Below are 20,928 nucleotides of genomic sequence, written 5' to 3'. Positions count from 1 at the left end.
ATTGGGGATTAACACACAAACATGCAAATGCCAACTTCACTGCAACCACTACTTCCTCTGCCACTTGATTCACAGGAGGTGAGGGGCGCTGGTCTATCACATCATTCAGCAGGAAATGGCCGACCGTTGATGGTGATGCAGATGAGGAGGACGCTGATGATAACAGGGATGAGATAAGCTCTCCGGGATGCCTTCCCATAATTACTTCTAATGTCACAACGCCGAAGCTATAAACATCGGTTTTATTATCCACCTTCATTGTGTAAGCAAGTTCTGCAAAGAAGATTAGATCATGCTCTGCTCTGCTAAGCAATTAGAAACGTTACATATGACGTATAGAGGCCATTTAGAGATAAGCAAGGCACTAAGAAAAATGTACCTGGAGCTGTATAACCAATAGTTCCTGCGAATGAAGTCCAATTAGATGAGTCTGACTTTAAAAGCCTAGCCGTGCCGAAGTCAGATACATGAGCTTCATATTCTGAATCTAACAAAACATTGTTGCTCGATATGTCTCGATGAATTACAGGAGGTGAGCAATCATGGTGCATATAGGATAAAGCTTTAGCCACGCCTTTAATAACGTTTAGCCTCACAATCCAATCTAATCTTTCTGCTTCTTCGTCGTTGCATAGAATGTTTCGCAAACTCCCTTTTCCATAAACTCATAAACCAAAAATGAGTTCTCTGCAAATGAACTGAAGCCATAAAGCTTGACGATATTGCGATGCCTTATCTGTGTTGAAGCATGAATCTCGCTTTTGAAAGCTTTCAAATCAGCCATATCTCCATCTTCTGATGAGTGAAGCTTTTTCACAGCAACAACCCGACCTGTTGGCAACTCAGCCTTGTAAACAGTACCATATCCTCCAGTGCCAATACACTGTTTCGAACTGAAATTTTCGGTCCCCTGTATGATGTGCTCATACAACAATTCCCCATCATGGCCCCATATTGCAAATAGATCTTCAACATCTGCTTCAGGAGACTTGGTTTTTCTCTTCCTCAATTTTTGGAAAAGAAAATAAATGCCAATAATAAAAGCAAATAAGAACAATAGAGTGCTCACAATGAGGAGTACTACGATCAAAATAGAAAACTTGCTGGCCCTCTTTCGACTAGCACCGCATGGCTTGAGATGAGTGACATTATTTCCACAAAGACCTTTATTATTTTTGAATGCCTCAAAAGAAGCGAAAGCTTTGATGTTGGGGAGAGGACCTTCCAACTGATTGTAGGATATATCAGCAACTGTCAGGCTTATCAGATAATCAAAAGTGTGTGGGATGGTACCGGAGAGCTCGTTATGGGAGAGATTCAACGTTTCTAGGTTCTGTAATTCTCCAAGAAGCGGTGGAACCTCTCCTGTCAACATATTTTGACTAAGATCTAGACTTTCAAGATGATGCATCTTTCCAATTTCGTCAGGAATGCTATCCACAAATCTATTCTCGCTCAAGTTGAAGGACCGTAATTTCCAGAAGTTTCCCAGTTGTTTGGGAATTGGACCGCTTATGTTGTTTGATGCCAAGTCAAGAATTTCAAGATTGGATAAGTGTCCCAATTCCAAAGGAATACTGCCAGAAATATTGTTGTTTCCTAACAACAATTTGAATAATAATGGCAACATACCCAACTCTTTCGGGATCTTCCCACTTAGATGATTGGCGGAGAGATCAAGTTGTTGCAGCTGAATTGCTTTCCCAAGTTGAGGCGGTATAGCACCAGAAATATTGTTGTTGGAGATGTTCAGGTTTGTGAGCCTGTGGCACTGCCCCCATTTCTCAGAAAGCTCACCATAAAAATTGTTGCTGCTTAGATCAATATAATTTAGGGTCGGGTACACACCAAAACTTTCGGCTAGGTCCCTGTCAGTTGGTTTCTTTCAAGCCTAACTCTGAATAAGCTAGTGCAATTTTTCAAGCCTTTCGGAATAGGACCAGTGAAATGGTTTCCAGAGGCTGTAAAGTTTTCAAGAACACTACCAAGGCATATCTCTTGTGGTAGTTGGCCAATGAAGTTATTCTCAACTAACTGTAAAGATTTCAAATGAGTGATATTATTCATTTCAAGAGGAATAACACCACTAAGCTCGTTGTGATCAAGGAACAAAAAGGTTAAACTGGACAGGTTTCCAATGGATGGAGGGATTGGACCAGTGAGACTATTAGTTGCCAAGTCAAGACTACTAAGTGATCTCAACAATCCAATTTCTTGAGGGATGGAACCAGAAAGCTTGTTCTCAAAAAGATATAAAGTGGTTAAATTTCTCAAGTTTCCAATGGATGGAGGGATCGAACCAGTGAGACTATTAGTTTCCAACTGAAGATCATTAAGTGATGTCAACAATCCAATCTCTTGAGGAATAGAACCAGATTGTTTGTATGAAGGTACAAAGTGGTTAAGTTCCTCAAGTTACCTATGGAAGGAGGGATTGAACCGGTGAGACTGTTAATTGACAACTCAAGATCATTAAGTGATGTCAACAATCCAATTTCTTGAGGAATAGAACCAGATAGTTTGTTTGTATGAAGGTACAAAGTGGTTAAGTTCCTTAAGTTACCTATGGAAGGAGGGATTGAACCGGTGAGACTGTTAATTGACAACTCAAGATCATTAAGTGATGTCAACAATCCAATCTCTTGAGGAATAGAACCAGATAGTTTGTTTGTATGAAGGTACAAAGTGGTTAAGTTCCTCAAGTTACCTATGGAAGGAGGGATTGAACCGGTGAGACTGTTAATTGACAACTCAAGATCATTAAGTGATGTCAACAATCCAATTTCTTGAGGAATAGAACCAGATAGTTTGTTTGTATGAAGGTACAAAGTGGTTAAGTTCCTTAAGTTACCTATGGAAGGAGGGATTGAACCGGTGAGACTGTTAATTGACAACTCAAGATCATTAAGTGATGTCAACAATCCAATCTCTTGAGGAATAGAACCAGATAGTTTGTTTGTATGAAGGTACAAAGTGGTTAAGTTCCTCAAGTTACCTATGGAAGGAGGGATTGAACCGGTGAGACTGTTAATTGACAACTCAAGATCATTAAGTGATGTCAACAATCCAATTTCTTGAGGAATAGAACCAGATAGTTTGTTTGTATGAAGGTACAAAGTGGTTAAGTTCCTTAAGTTACCTATGGAAGGAGGGATTGAACCGGTGAGACTGTTAATTGACAACTCAAGATCATTAAGTGATGTCAACAATCCAATTTCTTGAGGAATAGAACCAGATAGTTTGTTTGTATGTAGGTACAAAGTGGTTAAGTTCCTTAAGTTACCTATTGAAGGAGGGATTGGACCAGTGAGATTGTTAGTTGACAATTGAAGAACATTAAGAGATCTTAACAATCCAATTTCTTGAGGGATGGAACCAGAAAGCTCATTCTTAGAAAGATACAGATTGGTTAAGTTTCTCAAGTTTCCTATGGATGGAGGGATTGGACCAATGAGATTATTAATTGCCAACACAAGATCATTAAGTGATGTTAACAATCCAATTTCTTGAGGAATAGAACCAGATAATTTGTTTATATAAAGGTACAAAGTGGTTAAGTTCCTCAAGTTACCTATGGAAGGAGGGATTGGACCAGTGAGATTGTTCATTGACAACTCAAGATCATTAAGTGATGTCAACAATCCAATCTCTTGAGGAATAGAACCAGATAGTTCGTTTATATAAAGGTACAAAGTGGTTAAGTTCCTCAAGTTACCTATGGAAGAAGGGATTGGACCAGTGAGATTGTTATTTGACAATTGAAGATCATTAAGAGATCTTAACAATCCAATTTCTTGAGGGATGAAACCAGAAAGCTCGTTCTCAAAAAGATATAGAGTGGTTAAGTTTCTTAAGTTACCTATGGAAGGAGGAATTGGGCCTTTAAAATTATTAGAAGACAATGCTAGAACGCTAAGAGATGTTAGAAATCCAAGTTGGGGAGATATTACACCAGTGAAATGATTGAAACCAAAGTCAAGATATGTGATTAGTTTGGAAATATTACCAATGTTGATTGGAATAGTTCCATAGAGGGAGTTGTTATAAAGATTAAGAGTGAGGAGGTTGGGGAGTAATGAGAAGTTGAGATTGTGGAGTGTACCTCTCAAACCGCAACTGTGAAGGTCTATATTGGAGACACTTCCTGAGCTATGACAAGTCACTCCAAACCAATGATGGCAAGAATTGCGTCCAAACCAAGAAGAAAGGAAAGATTGGGTTTGATTATCAAGACTGGTCTTCCATGTTAGAAGAGCAACTGCCTCTTGATCTTGTTCAACTTTCAAAAAGGAAGTGGTAGGTGTAGAGGCAGATGTAAAAGTGACATGGAATAATGATATCGAGTACAGAAGGAAAATGAGAAATATGAATAAGCAAGGAGTGATGATGAGTCGGGGGAGTAAGGAGTAGGATGAAAAATATTCAAGCGCCATTGTTGAATTGGTAGAAATGAAGTTATTAAGAGGTTTACCTGTAGGGAAGGATGAAGACGAAACACTTATTTATAGACTTAAATGTGATACATCCAAGATTTCCATTAGTTGGTGTTGACATCTAACCACTTGCTTTGTCTACAATTAATGGAATTGAAAAGTATTATATACATGAGCTCAATTCCACTTATTTTATTTTATCAAAATGCTCTTAATTTTTTAATTAAAATTTACTCCTGCAATTGCATATGAAATAATTAAAAATATTCCTTTTTCACTCTATGCACTTTTAAATATAACCTTTTTAAAATTAATAATTACAATTCATTTTAAGAAGTAAGAACCAAATATGCCCACATCACGAACCCAGTTGATATAGGAAGTTCATTGAAACCAACATTACTCATTGTTTGGATTGAATTCTTTTAACTATTTTGCCCTGAGAAATAAACCCTTTTAACTCTATTAGTTCTTTCATAATTTTTATCCTTACAATATGACCTATCTTATTTCTCTTAATATTTTATAAATCATTTATGTTGTATTTCAAAACCAAATTAGTTGTCATTTCTTCTACTTCTTTCCTAGACAAATGCATAATTTGTGGTTGATGTTTATCATTTTTATTAAAGGTGTTTATAATTTGTAAGTGAGACCCATCATCTATGAAAAATATAGATATGTTTTTTTTCATTTGGAAGTCTTAAGGAATTAGTATTTGGACCACAACAAGGACTAAGGACTACCAAATTTTCACTTTGTTTTACATCCAAATAAGACACAATTGTTTACGTATGGTCTATTCTAAGCCAAGGGGTTCTCAAGGCTTTAAAATGCATCTCTAAGGTTAAAAGGAGGCCAACATATATATATCATCATGAGTTTTTTTAACTTATCCAAAGTGAGATGTCACAAAAATTGTTTGACAAGGTTAATGCATTTGTGAAGCTCAGAAGAATCACAAAAATCAAAGGAAATTTTGGGCATTACAAAAAGATGTAGGACCAACGTACACATGCATCTTCCTTATCAAACAATTGTCTTGACAAGCCATTCTAAAGCCCACTTGGCTTGCCATCACTAGTGATGGACCTACATCATTCAAATTCTCAATGCTCTTGAAAGGCCATATGTACTTGAAGTAAAAAGAGATTTGAATTTTTGTTAGATAGTTCATTTTTGCTCTTTGGGAACAAATTTTTCTTTTCTTTTTTTGTTTTGTTTTGTTTTTTGTTTTAAATAGAACGTTTACACTCCTAAGTGTAAAATCCTCTATTTTCTATTCAAATTTAAGCTTTGCAATTAGAGTTAATACATCTCGTATTCAATTCAATCCTCATCTTTTCTGGCCTCCTAAATTCTAAACCCTGTATGGGTTTTCCAATTTTGTGAAAAATCACATCATGGGGACCCAACATGATGGGATTTGATTCAATTTTAGAGACAAAATTTTGGAAACATCTGCAAAACCCTCAACAGTTGTGGCCATACCGTAGCTCAAGACCAAGATGGGAATTTACAATCTAATAATGCTGATGAATGCTTCATAGACTACTCTACAAAACTAGAGTTTGTCAGAATGCCTGTCCTTTGTTGAAAGATGGCAAGGTCCTCACATTCTTGAGCAGGAAGAACCTAGGCTGAAAGTAATCAGCAAAGGATAGGAACGCCGGGATCATTTCACACTGAATCACTTTACTCCAACTACTCTAGTTAAACGAATTCATCCTAGAGAAAACCTGTGAAGATAGTAGCCTTGTTATAGACTTAAATGTGATACATCCAACATTCCCATTAGTTGGTGTTGACATCCAACTACTTCTTTGTCTACAACTAATGGAATTGAAAAGGATTATATAGCTCAATCCCACACTTATTTTATTTAATTTTATCAAAGTGCTCTTAATTTTTATTAAAAGCACTTGGAGTGCTTCTTCTTGGATAAACACTTGATGAGTATTTCTTTTAAAGGATGAAAGAAATATAAAAAATACTAATATTTCATATAAATTTTCATTTTACAAAAATACATTCTTCTAGTATTTTTATTAAAAACAATTTTAGAAATACTCTTACTAAATGGTGGAAAATTCTTAACATGAGTGCAAATTAATTTTAATTTTGAAAAAGTTTTACTAAATGGTGGAAAATTCTTCCTCGAATTATATGTGGATATGAATTACTTGGATAAGATTTGGAGCTTTGTCCATATCATGTTAGTGACTTATTTTGTTGAGATATACATATATTTATATATAAGACAAATCTCACCCAACTATCTTTTTTTTTTTTTTTGTTGAAGACGAAGCTCATTGCCTTGAATAATGGGATCTAGAGATACATAAAAGTGGGCTTTTTTACTTTAAAAAATTGTGTTCCATGACTAGCATGTATTTCAAATTTAAGCTCAAACAAAAAGACCTCTCAATCTCCTAAGAGCTATTTAGAGATGAAAACTGCATAATAATTGAAAACAAAAATAAACTTGTTGATATGAAAATAAAAAATATATTTATTTTGTTATAAAAATTGTGATATCGCAAATTAATTTGATTGTGAAGTGAACTAGACTATTGACTCTTTAATTGGTAAATCAATTTTTATACTATTTTTTTTATTAAAATAATTCCTTAATTGTGAAGTAAATCTTACATATCTATTCATATGTATTTGATAAAATTAACTTTAATGGGATAGAAACATCATGCAATTCTTTTTGTTTTTATCAACAATTCTTATCACTAAATAATTCAAGGGAGATAACTCACATCATCAATGCTAAGAGTAGTTATCACTAGGTGAAGGGACTTAAAACTTTTTTCCTAAAAAGAATTTATATTTATATGAAAACTGCTTCTATTTAAAATCAATCATAATATAAATCATGTTTTTATTTTTTATTATGTTAATAAGATTTAAAATTAAAATAAATTTTACAAAAATCAGTAAATGTTTATAAAAATAAATCAAACTGCTCCCCTCATGCATTATTCATGATTGATTGAACAATGTAAAGATGACAATATCTTCTATATATAATTTAAAGACTCTCACCCTAGACTTTTATACATGCATAGCTATTAGAAAAAACAAAATTTAATGCAAAAATTGGACCGAGGGAGTAACATAACCTCATCAATGCTTGTAGTTGATACATTAATAGATTGAAGAGGATACGACTACCATCACAAATAATAGATGAAAAACAATTAATATAGCCATAATGAAGTTTTTCTTTGTTCAAATAATCAACTATTCTAGTTGGGGAATGGACCATACATGGGGTCCACGAATTAAGTTATTGTACAAAATGTCTCACAAGAAAAATGTTACTTAGCTTACTATTTATACATTTGCTTTCAATTAACTAATTGTACTAATATATAAGTATTCATTTGGATAAAGTTCTTATTTTCTAGTTTTAAAAATAAAAAATAGAAATAACTTTTATTGAAAATATAAAAAATCTTCGAGTCTTAAGACACAACTACCATCACATATAATAGATGAAAAATAATTAATATAACCATTGTGAGGTTGTTCTTTTGTTCAAATAATCAACTATTGTAGTTGGGGAATGGACCACACATGGGGTGCATGAATTAAGTTATTGTACAAAATGTCTCCAAGAAAAATGTTATTTAGCTTATTATTTAAACATTTGCTTTCAATTAATTAATTGTATTAAGAATTAAGTGTCCATTTGGATGGAGTTCTCATTTTCTAGTTTTAAAAATAAAAAATAGTAATAACTTCTATACAAAACATAAAAAGTCTTTGAGTCTTAAGACACAACTACCATCACAAATAATAGACGAAAGACAATTAATATAGCCATTATGAGGTTGTTCATTTGTTCAAGTAATCCACTATTCTAGTTGGGGAATGGACCACACATGTGGTCCATGAATTAAATTATTCTACAAAATGTCTCACAAGAATAAAGTTATTTAGCTCACTATTTATACATTTGATTTCAATTAATTAATTTACTAATAATTAAGTGTCCATTTGGATGGAGTTTTTATTTTTCTAGTTTTAAAAATAAAAAATATTTACAACTTCTATATAAAAGACAAAAAGTCTTCAAGTCTTAAGACACAACTACCATCACAAATAATAGATGAAAAACAATTAATATAACCATAATGAGGTTGTTCTTTTGTTCAAATAATCAACTATTCTAGTTGGGGAGTGGACCATACATGGGGTCCATGAATTAAATTACTATATAAAACATCTCACAATAAAAATGTTATTTAGTGTACTATTTATACATTTGCTTTCAATTAATTAATTATACTAATAATTGAGTGTCCTTTTGGATGGAGTTATTTTCTAGTTTTAAAAATAAAAATAACAATAACTTCTACATAAAATATAAAAAGTCTTTGAGTCTTGTATCCAAAATGTAGTGCCTTTTTAAACTTGATTTTAAAAAAATGAGATATTAAAAAAAATTACTATTTGGAATTTTAAATTTTTTGAAAAATATTTTTCAAAATGTAAGGTAAGTCTATATTTTTTGTATATGAATTTATATTTTTTTACATGAAGTTTTCTTTTTAAAAAGATAAAAAATAGCAAATATATCTAAATGGAACACAAATGCTTACATAAAAATTATCAAACAATGAAATTTACTTAAATCTATAGTTAAAAATGATAACAACGAACTCATAAGCAAAAAAGTATACTTAATAAAGAGAATTAAGACTAATTAATTTCAAAGAAATTGTGAAACATTCATGGGTAAATCCAACACATGTTTAGTGCATGGCCCAAGTTTGTTAAAATACTATCAAATAATAAAGTTATTATGAACTCAGCAACTTCAAATTACCAAAACCAACCTAAATAATTGGTCATGCATTACCTATTTTAAAGTCTTTGTCAATCTTGAAGTTAACTTGAAAATTGTGTAAACATGTTTCTTAGAAATACACATTTCAAACTCTCTCAATCTTTCTTTACCAAAAACTCAATACACCCTTTCTCTATTTCTCTTTACTTTTTGCTTAGTTTTTCCTTCTCTATAAAAATCCTAAATAAAGTCACATATTTATGTAGTCCTATTGGTTAACCCTAGACCAATAGTTTCCCAATCCTTTGTTAAGTTTAAAAGTAACTTACCAAAACATCAAGACTATAAATATTTACTTTTCAAAAAATAAATAATAAAATAATTTGAGTCAATACACTCAACTGAATCATTGATAGCCATAATTTCTAGGGATATAAAATTGTTCAACAAGATTAATGCATTTGTGAGGCTTAGAAGAATCACAAAAATTAGAGGAAAATCTTTTGGGCATTACCGCATAAAAGATGTAGGACCACGTATGCATTTTCCTTATCAAACAATTGTCTTGACAAGCCACTTTGAAGCCCACTTGGGCTTGCCATCACCATTGATGGACCTACATCATTCAAATTCTCAATGCTCTTAAAGGTGGTATCCACTTGAAGGCAAAAGGATTGCAATTTTTGTTAGATTGTTCATCTTTTCTATCTGGGAACTGCTGGTCCATCACATCATTCAACAGGCAATGGTCGACAGTTGATGGTGATGAGGATGATGAGGACACTAATGATAATAGGGATAAGATGAGTTCTCCAGGATGCTTTCCCATAATTACTTCTAATGTTACCACTCCGAAGCTATAAACATCAGTTTTATTATCCACCTTCATCTTCTAAGCAAGTTTTGCAAAGAAGATTAGCTCATGCTCTGCTCTACTAAGCAATTATGAAAGTTACATATGATGTATAGAGGTCGTTTAGAGATAAGCAAGGCACTAGGAAAAATGTACCTGTAGTAGTATAACCAAAAGTTCCTGCCAATGAAGTCCAATTAGATGAGTCTTGACTTTAAAAGCCTAGTCGTGCTAAAGTCATATTATGAGCTTCATATTCTGAATCTAACAACACATTGTTGCTCAATACGTCTCAATGAATTATGGGAGGTGAACAATCATGGTGCATATAGGATAAAGCTTTAGCCACGCCTTCAACAACATTTAGCCTCACCATCCAATCTAATTTTTCTGCTTCTTCATCATTGCTAATAATGTTTCTCAAGCTCCCATTTTCCATAAACTCATAAACCAAAAATGAGTTCTCTACAAATGAACTCAAGCCATAAAACTCAACAATATTGTGATGCCTTATATGTGTTAAAGCATGAATCTCACTTTTGAAAGCTTTCAAATCAGCCATATATCCATCTTCTGATGAGTGAAGTTTTTTCACAGCAACAACCCAACCTATTGGCAACTCAGCCTTGTAAAGAGTGCCATATCTTCCAGTGCCAATACATTGTTTCGAACTGAAATTGTCAATCCCCTGTATGACGTGCTCACACAACAATTCCCCATCATGGCCCCATGTTGCAAATAGATCTTCAACATCTGCTTCTGGGGACTTGGTTTTTCTGTTCCTCAACTTTTGGAAAAAAAAATGTCAATAATAAAATCTAATAAGAACAATAGAGTGCTCACAATGAGGATTATTATGATCAGAACAGGAAACTTGTTGGCCTTGTGTCTACTAGCACTGCATGGCTTGAGATGAGTGACATTATTACTACACAGACCTTTATTATTTTTGAATGCCTCAAATGGAGGAAAGGCTTTGATGTTGGGGAGAGGACCTTCCAATTGATTGTAGGATATATCAGCAACCGTTAGGCTTATCAACTTGTCAGACGTGTGTGGGATGGTGCCAGAGAGCCTGTTATGAGAGAGATTCAACATTTCCAGGTACTGTAATTCTCTAATCAGTGGTGGTATCTCTAATCAGGAATGCTATCCACAAATCTATTCTCGCTCAAGTTCAAGGATGATAATTTCCAGAAGTTTCCTAGTTGTTTGGGACTTCAACCACTTAAGTTGTTTGATGCCAAGTCAAGAATTTCAAGATTGGATAAGTTTCCCAATTCCAAAGGAATACTTCTTGAAAGATTGTTGTTGCCTAGCAACAATTTGAATAATGAGGGCAACATACCCAATTCTTTGGGTATCTTTCCAATCAAATGATTTGAGGAGAGATCAAGCTGTTGCAGTAGAATGGCTTTCCCAAGTTGAGGCGGTATAGCACTAGCAATATTATTGTTGGAGATGTTCAGGTTTGTGAGCATGTGGCACTGCCCCCATTTCTTAAAGAGCTCACCATAAAAATTGTTACTGCTTATATCAATATAATTTAGGCCTGGGTAGACACCAAAGCTTTCAGCTATGTCTCCCGTAAGTTGGTTTCTTTCAAGCCTAACCATAAATAAGCTTGTGTAATTTTTCAAGTTCTTTGGAATAGGACCAGTGAAATGGTTTCCTAAGGCAGCAAATTATTCAAGAACACTACCAAGGCAGATCTCTTGTGTAAGTTGGCCAATGCAGTTATTCTCAGCTAGCATCAAAGATTTCAAATGAGTGCTATTATTCATTTATGGAGAAATGGCACCACTAAGTTTGTTGTAATGAAGGGCCAACAAGGTTAAGCCGGACAAGTTTCCTATGGAAGCTGGTATTGAACAGCTAAGATTGTTAAATGACAAATTAAGATCATCAGGCAATCTCAACCATCGAATTTCTTGAGGAATTGAACCAGAAAGCTTGTTCTAAAAAAGATACAAAGTGGTTAAGTTTCTCAAGTTTCCTATGGAAGGAGGGATCGGACCAGTGAGACTATTAGTTGCCACTTGAAGATCATTAAGTGATGTCAACAATCCAATTTCTTGAGGAATAGAACCATATAGTTTGTTTGTATGAAGATACAATTCCTCAAGTTTCCTATAGATGGAGGGATAAGACCAATGAGATTGTTAGCTGATGAATCAAGAACATTAAGAAATCTCAACAATCCAATTTCTTTAGGAATGAAACCAGAAAGCTCATTCTTAAAAAGGTACAAAGTGGTTAAGTTCCTCAAGTTACCAATGGAAGGAAGGATTGGACCAATGAGGTTTCTAGTTGATAATAGAAGATCATTAAGAGATCTCAATAATCCAATTTCTTAATGGATAGAACCAGAAAGCTCATTCTCAAAAAGATGTAAAGTGATTAAGTTCCTCGAGTTTTCTATAGATGAAGGGATCAGACCAGTGAGATTGTTAGCTAATAAATCAAGAAAATTAAGAGATCTTAACAATCCAATTTCTTGAGGAATGGAACTAAAAAGCCCATTCTTAAAAAGACATAAAGTGGTTTCTAAATAAAATATGAGCTTTCCGTTCTACGCACCAAGGGAAGATAATGAAGTAGAAGAAGAAGATGAATTTTTTTTTTCTCAGTTTCTGAAGGAAGAGATGAGGAGTTGTTTTGTAAATGAAGCAAAAGAGGAGAAGTTGTAAGTGTTGGAGGGAAATAAAAGGAGGGGCATTTTTGTCTTAACCGAGTCATTTTTTGTACTTTTTGAACAGTGGATTATTTTTGCAAATATGGGGGTTATTTTGACTCCTTTAACCAAACAACCCAACAAAAATAGGAAAACATATTTCACAACCGAAAAACTATTTTTTATTTTCTGTTTAGAAAATATAGTGTTTTTAAATAACATATTTTAGTTGTTTTCACTTGTTTTTTGAAGGTTGTTTTAAAAAATAATTATACAAACATATAGAATGATTAAAAATAAAACATGAGATATAAAAATTATTTTTAAAACATATTTAAAAATATTAAAACCATGTTAAAAACAATTCAGGTTTTCAAACAAACTTTTGTTTTATAAAACATCAAACAATAGTTTTCAAAAATTGCTCTAAAAAATTGTTTTTCATACTATTTTTAAAAATAGTTGTCATGTCAAACAAGGCCTAAACTTCTTTCCTTAAGTGCATACGTATATCTATATGAAAACTTTTGTAGATAAGGTAAAATCAATTTAGGAGAATCAATTTTGTTTTATATCTATATGAAAAACAATATCAATTTATGAGGTTTAAAGATTAGGTCCTTTTGTTTAATTAATCAACTGTTTTAAGTTGGGGAATGGACTATGCATGGGTCCATGAATTAAATTATTGTAGAAAATGTCTTAGAAGAAAATGTTACTCGGCTTACTATTTATAAATTTGTTTTCAATTAATTCACTTGTACTAAATAATTAAGTGTCCATTTAGATATAATTTTTGTTTTCTATTTTTTTAAATAGAAATAACTTATATAAAATACAAAAAAATCTTGAAGTCTTACACAAAAAAAAAAAATATAATGGTTTTTAAAAATTGAGGCATGAAAAAAATTTTACTACTTCAAATTTTAAAATTGTTTAAAGTATAAGTTAAGTTCATACTTTTTGTATAAGAGTTTCAACTTTTTATATAAAAATATTTAATTTTAGAAACAAAAAACAAAAAATATATTCAAACAAAATCTAAATACTTAAATAGAAAATGTAACAAGTACCGACATTTAACTTTAACTAATAATTAAAAATGATGATAATAACTTATGAGCAAAAAACTATACTTAGTAAAAAGATTTAAAACTAATTAATTTCAAATAAATTGTGAAACAAAGAGCCTAGTAATTCATGGGCAAATTTAAGACATATTTACTACAAGGCCTAAGTTTGTTCACATCTTATTAAATAATAAAATTACAATCAACTCAATAACTCCCAAATAATAAAACCATCAAAATAATTCATTTGACCGTGCTTAACCCATTTTTAAGTTTTTGCCTAGCTTAAAAACCTTGTCCCATAGTTTCATGTGCATGCATAACCTAGATAGGTGTTGTCTACTTTTGAATACCAACAACAACTTAAATAATTCCTCATGATTGATCTAGTTTAAAGTCTTTGCCAACTTCCAATCATCTTCAAAGACTTGTTTCATAGTTTTACATGCATTTATGACTTTGATAGAATGCATTAATTTGATATGTGGTACCAACTCAAAATACCAAAAACCACCGAAATAATTGCTCATGCTTGATCCATTTTAAAGTCTTTGTCCAACTTGAAATCATCCTAAAAAAACTTATCCCATAGTTTTCACATACATTCATAACTTTGATAGGTAGTGTCGAGCTTCAAATAAAAAAAAAATGACCAAAATAATTGCTCTTGCATCACCCATTTTAAAGTCTTTCCCTAACTTGAAATCATCTTTAAAAAACTTGTCTCATAGTTTCACATATATTTTTTACTTTGATAAGCCATGTCAACTTTGTGCTTAACCCATTTTAGAGTCTTTGCCCAACTTGAAATCATCTTAAAAAACTTGTTCCATAGTTCTCACATGCATTCATGAATTTCATAGATAGTGTCGACTTCTGAAATAGAAAAATGACTTAACCCATTTTAAAATCTTTGTCTAACTTGAAATCATCTTGAAAAACTTGTTCCATAGTTTCACATGCATTCATGACTTTGATAGGTAGTGGCAATTTTGTGCTTGACCCATTTTAAAGTGTTTTCCCAACTTGAAATCATCTTAAAAAACTTATCTCATAGTTTCCCATGCATCCATAACTTTGATAAGTAGTGTTAACTTCTACTTTACCCATTTTAAAGTAGTTGCCAACTTCAATTCATCTTAAAAGACTTGTCTCATAGTTTTACATTCATTTATGACTTTGATAGAATGCATGACTTTGATATGTGGTACCAATTCAAAATGCCAAAAACCATTGAAATAATTGCTCATACTTGACCCATTTTAAAGTCTTTGCCCAACTTGAGAACATCCTAAAAAAAATTGTCCCATAGTTTTCACATACATTCATAACTTTGATAGGTATTGTCAACTTTCAAATAACAAAAATGACCAAAATAATTGCTTTTGCTTCACCCATTTTAAAGTCTTTACCTAACTTGAAATCATCTTTAAAAAACTTGTCTCATAGTTTCACATGTATTTTTTTTAAGTTTGTGCTTATGACTTTGATAGGCATTGTTTTTAAGTTTGTGCTTGGCCCATTTTAAAGTCTTCGCCTAACTTAAAATCATCTTAAAAAACTTGTCCCATAGTTCTCACTTGTATTTATGAATTTGATAAGTAGTCCTAACTCCCGAATAAGAAAAACAACCAAAATAATTGCTTGTGCTTGACCTATTTTAAAGTCTTCACCTAACTTCAAATCATCTTTAAAAAACTTATCCCATTGTTTCACATGCATTCATGACTTTAATAGGTAGTGTCAATTTCATGCTTGACCCATTTTAAAGTCTTCGCCCAACTTGAAATCATATTAAAAAAAACTTGTCCCATAGTTTTCACATGCATTCATGACTTTGATAGGTAGGGTCGACTTCCGAATAACAAAAACATCCAAAATAATTGCTCATGCTTGACCCATTTTAGAATCTTTTCCTAACTTAAAATCATCTTTAAAAACTTATCCTATAGTTTCACACATATTTATGACTTTGATAGGTAGTATAAATGACATGCTTGACCCATTTTAAAGTTTGTGCCCAACTTGAAATCATCTTTTAAAACTTGTCCCATAGTTTTCACATGCATCATGACTTTTCTAGGCAGTGTTGACTTCCAAATAACAAAAATGAACAAAATAATTGCTCATGTGTGACCCATTTTAAAATCTTTGCATAACTTGAAATCATCTTAACAAATATGTCCCATAGTTTTGCATGCATTTATGACTTTGATAGGTAGTGTCAAATTCTAAATACCAAAAACAACCAAAATAATACTCATGCTTAACGCATTTTAAAGGCTTTGCCCAACTTGAAGTCATCTTTGTTTGATTGTGAAGCCTTTATCAATCTTATGGCACTATCTAAAGGCTATTGGGGGTGGAGCTCAACTTGTTAACATTTTCTTTTTATTTGTTGAAGGACGACTTTTCCCCTATAGTTGTTATATTTAACCCTCTTATAATTTAGGATTTTGTGTGAAAGTTTAGAAGAGAAGGAGAGTGTAGACCCCCTTGTTGGCTGGAGAGGGATGAAAAATATTGTTTTTTTTTAGGGGAGTGGGTGAGATTGGAAAGGATGGAGAGGACGGGAGCAGCTGGGAGATTGGACGGGGGAAAAGAAAATGATAAGAGAAATGGGAAGGTCTACAAGCAAGGGGGGAGCAGAGGGAGCAGCTGGGAGAGATTGGAGGGGTGACTGATTTTTCAGGGGTTGTTGAGGCTGGTGACGGAAAAAACACCGGAGAGAAAAACAGCTAAAGAAAAAAAAAAAAAAGGAGGAGCAAGTTTCTGGAGGTGGGAAGCCAGCTGCAGGGGTAGAGTAGCAGAGAGCTTTGAGAGGCGAGGGAGAAAAGGAAAGGAGCAGAGAGCTTAGGTAGTCGCGGGGTTTCAGAGAAATATTTTTGGGGAAGCAGAGAGTTTGAGAGAGATAGAGAGAGCTCGAAGGGCAAGCGAAGAAAAAAAGGAGTAACGGGAGAGAGCTTTTGGGAGAAGAAAAGAGAGGTATGGATACCATAAATCCTGGGATTTACTTTATCAGTATATAGTCTTGTTATTTTTCTCTCAACAGTGGTGGTTGATTGTTTGGTTATGTGTTTGATTTCATGATTCATGTTTGAGTTAATGGTTTAGTCCTGCTACATTCTTCATTTCTCTGATTGGTTCTGAGAGTGGCTCTGTTTTAGATTCACCATATATCATATAGAAATCTTTGTTTTGTTTTATTTTGTTTGCAACTCCAAGGGATATCTGGCTTGATTTCACTCACCATCATCAAAGCCCGTTGATAAAAAAAATACAGAATGTGGCTCGTATGAATTCCTTTTTGTTTCTACCATGTGTGCCCTGTTTTAGCTACCTTCCCCTGTTTCTGATATTGGTTCTGGTGAGCATCTATTTTCTCACCTCTGTCCGAAGGAACAAGGAATTTCCAATAATATATTTCAGCAGTAATCCTGGGTCCCAATACCTCTGTTACGGTTCTGGGGTTATTTGCAAGCCTTGTAGAGTTTTGGTACCAGGGCCATCAGTGCTATTATCGCCAGTGTCACCGCCATCACCACCACGAGTGCCAGTCATTCATCCTCTCACCAGTCAACCAAGAAATTTCAACGTTGCTTCAGAAAATCCGAAAGTGGGCTTCTCTACTGTGAAGGTCTCAAAGTCCAACAAAGTGTATTTTTAATGGGAATGAGAAGCTTTTGGAGGATTTGATGCTAGCTGCCCGAGAATGATGACCCGTAGGCCCACTAAATCCAAATATCTTAATTCATGTGATGGGGAATGAGAATAGGAGAATATCCTAATAAGAATAATCAATTCAAAAGCATAATGGAATTAGGGCCCCACAAGTCCAATTCTCTCACGCTAGTTTTGTTTTCTTTTTTTTTAACTCATTTCCCAATTAAACATACCACTTAGCAGCTAGGTCACATTGCATGGCCATTTTGGCATGCAAATCTTTCACCACCACTCACCATTTTGTTTATTTATTCCTTCACATTTTAATATTAAATTTCAATTCTTCAAAATTACAACTTCCAAATTTAATTTCCGATTTCAAAAATTCTAATTATTCCCGTTCATTAATTTAATTATTATTATTATTATTATTGTTTATTTATTTATTTAAAATTCCATCATTAAGTAATTCTTCAAAATCCCGATTTCTAGATTCAATTTCTAATTTCCGGAATTCCAATTTCCACATTTATTTATTTAATCCTTATTATTTTTATTATTATTATTTCATTTGTTCATTCTAAAATTCAATTCTAAACAATTCATCTAAATTTCCGACTTCCAGTTTTAATTTCTAAATTCCAAAATTTCCCATATTCACATTAATTTATTTAATCACTAATATTTCATTCATTTATTTCAAAATTCCATTTTAAATCAGTTCTTTAAAACTTCTGATTTCCGAATTAAATTCTTAATCCCGAAAATTCTCGTACTCCCATTAATTTATTTAATCATTAGAATTTTATTCATTTATTTTAAAACTCCATTTAAAATCAATTCTTTAAAACTTCTGATTTCCGAATTAAATTCCTAATCCCGAAAAATTCTCATATTCACATTAATTTATCACTAATGGTTTATTTATTCATTCTAAAATTCTATTTTAAACATTTCTTTAAAATTTCCGACTTCCGAATTTAATTTCCAATTTCAAAAAATTCCAATATTCCTATTTATTTAATCATTATTTTCGTCCTTATATTATTATTCCATTTATTTATTTATTTATTTTTCCATTTTTAAACAGTTTTTTTCAAAGTTCCAATTTCCAAACTTAATTCCTGATTTCCAAAATTCTAATTTCTTTCAAGTTTAATATCCAAAATTCCAATTCTTAAATCTAATTCTCAAGACTCCAATCTTCAAATAATTTTCGAGACTCCAATTTTCAAATGAATTTCAAAAATCAAATTTTCCCCTCGAACTGTTTTATTTCCTCTCGGGTTCTCAAATAAACCTTCTATTCTTCTTGGTTTTTATATAAGCATTAATGTGATTCTCGCAATTCCAAGATAATGGAATTTGTGAGACTAATTCATGCAAAAATAAATCGGGCTTTGGTGGGCCCCCCACATATGTGATTTCATGACTAATTGATTGATTGATTGATTTATTTATTTGTCATGCGTGATTGATTTACTCTGTTCTTGATATACATATAATCATTCTGTGTTTATTCACTAACCCCATTCCATGATAGCGCGTTGATGTTTGCTGCCCAGGTACGCATTCACTCATTCTGATCATTCACTATACATATTGTGATCCTCATATACGCATGATTGATGTGAGTATCCATTGACTTTCTTATTAATTGCCACACCAGCTTCATTTTATTAGTAGAGACCCGACTTTAGGGATTTAGAGGGGTGCTATGGTTTCTACCGTACCTTCCCGATAAGTAACCTGACCCCCGAACCCGATCCGGTTTTTCGCAGACCGCTTTTTCCAAAATAAGGAGTCACACTTAGGGTTTTTCTTTCTTATTTTGTTTACCCTTTTAAAAATAAAACAAAAATAAGTGGCGACTCCAAGTCATTTTCAAATAATCAATAAAAATCAATTTTTCGAAATAAAAAGCGAGTTTCGCCATCGAGTGGGAAACGCATTGAGCCGAAATGCGGGGTCCACAAAATGGCGACTCCACTGGGGATCATTAGAGGGTCAAGCTTGAACTTAAGATAAAGCAAATGTGGCGTTTGATGAGTCGATCAGTGGGTACCTATTTTCTTGATTGCACATTGAGAGTTCCCGATACCATTGGATGCATGCTTGGGTGTTTGTTTTACTTGGGACATTGACATACTGATTATGATGGTCGATTATTTTGATTAGGGATCCCGAGGTAGCTATTATTTCTGTGCTTCATTGCTATATTCGTTTGAGACATTGACATTCTGGATTATTGATGATTGATCTTATTGCTTCGCTTAGCACGTTGACCCTAATTTTGTCATGATTGTTTTGATCACTTCACATGCATACACTCACTATTGTACATCATTCGACTAGACATGCTGATCCACTTGTTGGTATATTATTTTGACCATCCTTGAGCGTGTTGTCTTTATATCACTATCCATCCGTTTGTCATAGCTTGTATGTGTGCACGAGTGATATATCTTGTACTATGCCTGACTGCATGTCGCATGACTGCCCTTCTTCTGCTTGATTGCATGCTGCTTGTCTATGTGGGCCGCACTTCTATCCCCCTACCTCCAAATCTCTTGGTCTCGGTCATTTCCTTCATTTCGGTTCTCACTTTTACAAGTGTGAGACCTTCTGTGTGCTTGTTCTCTGACCGAGCCAGAAATTAAGAGTAGGGTCTAGCGACGGGCTATATCGATGTACGGGAGCATTCTGGAGGAGAGCGACACTTTGATGTTGATTGGAGTCCGATCATTGAAGACCTGTATAGCCCCGAGCTAGGTTTCATGGATAGTCGTGCGACCAGTGTGTTTCCTCTTCTGCTTAAGATTCCTAGGGTTTTCGGATGCACCCACACCACTCACTATGCACTTTAGTCGACTATCGAGCGTTGAGAGTTTGAGAGGTTTCACCATAGGAAACCCCCCCCTTGGGATGTCGAGGTAGTGCATGTGTGGAGGTGATGACCACCTTGCATGGAAGTGTCCCGTCTCTTCGAAGACGTGCAGAGGGTTGCGTACCACCGGAGGGTACGATCGCTTCTGGTAGGGATCTTTTAAAGTCCACCCATTTTATTGTAGAGCCACCTTGACCTGGTAGGATGAGCTTAGATCCTTTACTAGGACTCCCTCCCTACACGTGGGTGCATCTGAGGGCCTTCGGAGCTCTTTAGTTACAGTTCGGATCCGGTATTCCCTCTTTTTAGTCTCCAGTCGAGAGTGCTCAGAGATCGGTTTGAGTTTGAGTATCGGTTGGATCACCCTTGTCATGTCACCTTGGTTTGTGTTTTTCACTCGATGAGTTTGTCATGCTTTCTCCCTAGAGCTTTCGTATTTCTTTCTTGGTTCGACACATCCATTCACTTTGTTGACGCTCACTCGATGCTTTGAGATATGTTCATTGATCACCTTTTTACACTGTACACCTATCACGAGCCCGAT

General features: G+C 33.7%; 3 protein-coding genes across 3 annotated transcripts; all 3 read right to left on the bottom strand.

Moving 5' to 3' along the window:
* Positions 1–604: 604 nt before the first annotated feature.
* Positions 605–1,993, bottom strand: LOC117926865 (MDIS1-interacting receptor like kinase 2-like). Its single transcript, XM_034846157.1, has 2 exons — positions 1,986–1,993; positions 605–1,868 (listed from the first exon to the last, which is right to left on the bottom strand). Exons 1-2 carry the CDS (start codon positions 1,991–1,993, stop codon positions 605–607), a joined length of 1,272 nt encoding a protein of 423 aa, XP_034702048.1.
* A 270-nt stretch (positions 1,994–2,263) lies between these two features.
* LOC117926864 (probable leucine-rich repeat receptor-like protein kinase At1g35710) lies at positions 2,264–4,433 on the bottom strand. The gene has a single exon (XM_034846156.1). It carries the CDS (start codon positions 4,431–4,433, stop codon positions 2,343–2,345), a length of 2,091 nt encoding a protein of 696 aa, XP_034702047.1. The 3' UTR covers positions 2,264–2,342.
* A 5,949-nt stretch (positions 4,434–10,382) lies between these two features.
* Positions 10,383–17,395, bottom strand: LOC117926863 (MDIS1-interacting receptor like kinase 2-like). The gene is made up of 2 exons (XM_034846155.1): positions 17,295–17,395; positions 10,383–10,866 (listed from the first exon to the last, which is right to left on the bottom strand). The coding sequence occupies exons 1-2, from the start codon at positions 17,393–17,395 to the stop codon at positions 10,383–10,385; spliced, it is 585 nt and encodes a 194-aa protein (XP_034702046.1).
* Between the last annotated feature and the right edge of the window lie 3,533 nt (positions 17,396–20,928).

The sequence above is a fragment of the Vitis riparia genome, chromosome 12 (genome assembly GCF_004353265.1).
Source record: "Vitis riparia cultivar Riparia Gloire de Montpellier isolate 1030 chromosome 12, EGFV_Vit.rip_1.0, whole genome shotgun sequence".
Lineage (NCBI taxonomy): Eukaryota > Viridiplantae > Streptophyta > Magnoliopsida > Vitales > Vitaceae > Vitis > Vitis riparia.
This window is presented reverse-complemented; position numbering and strand designations above follow the sequence as displayed.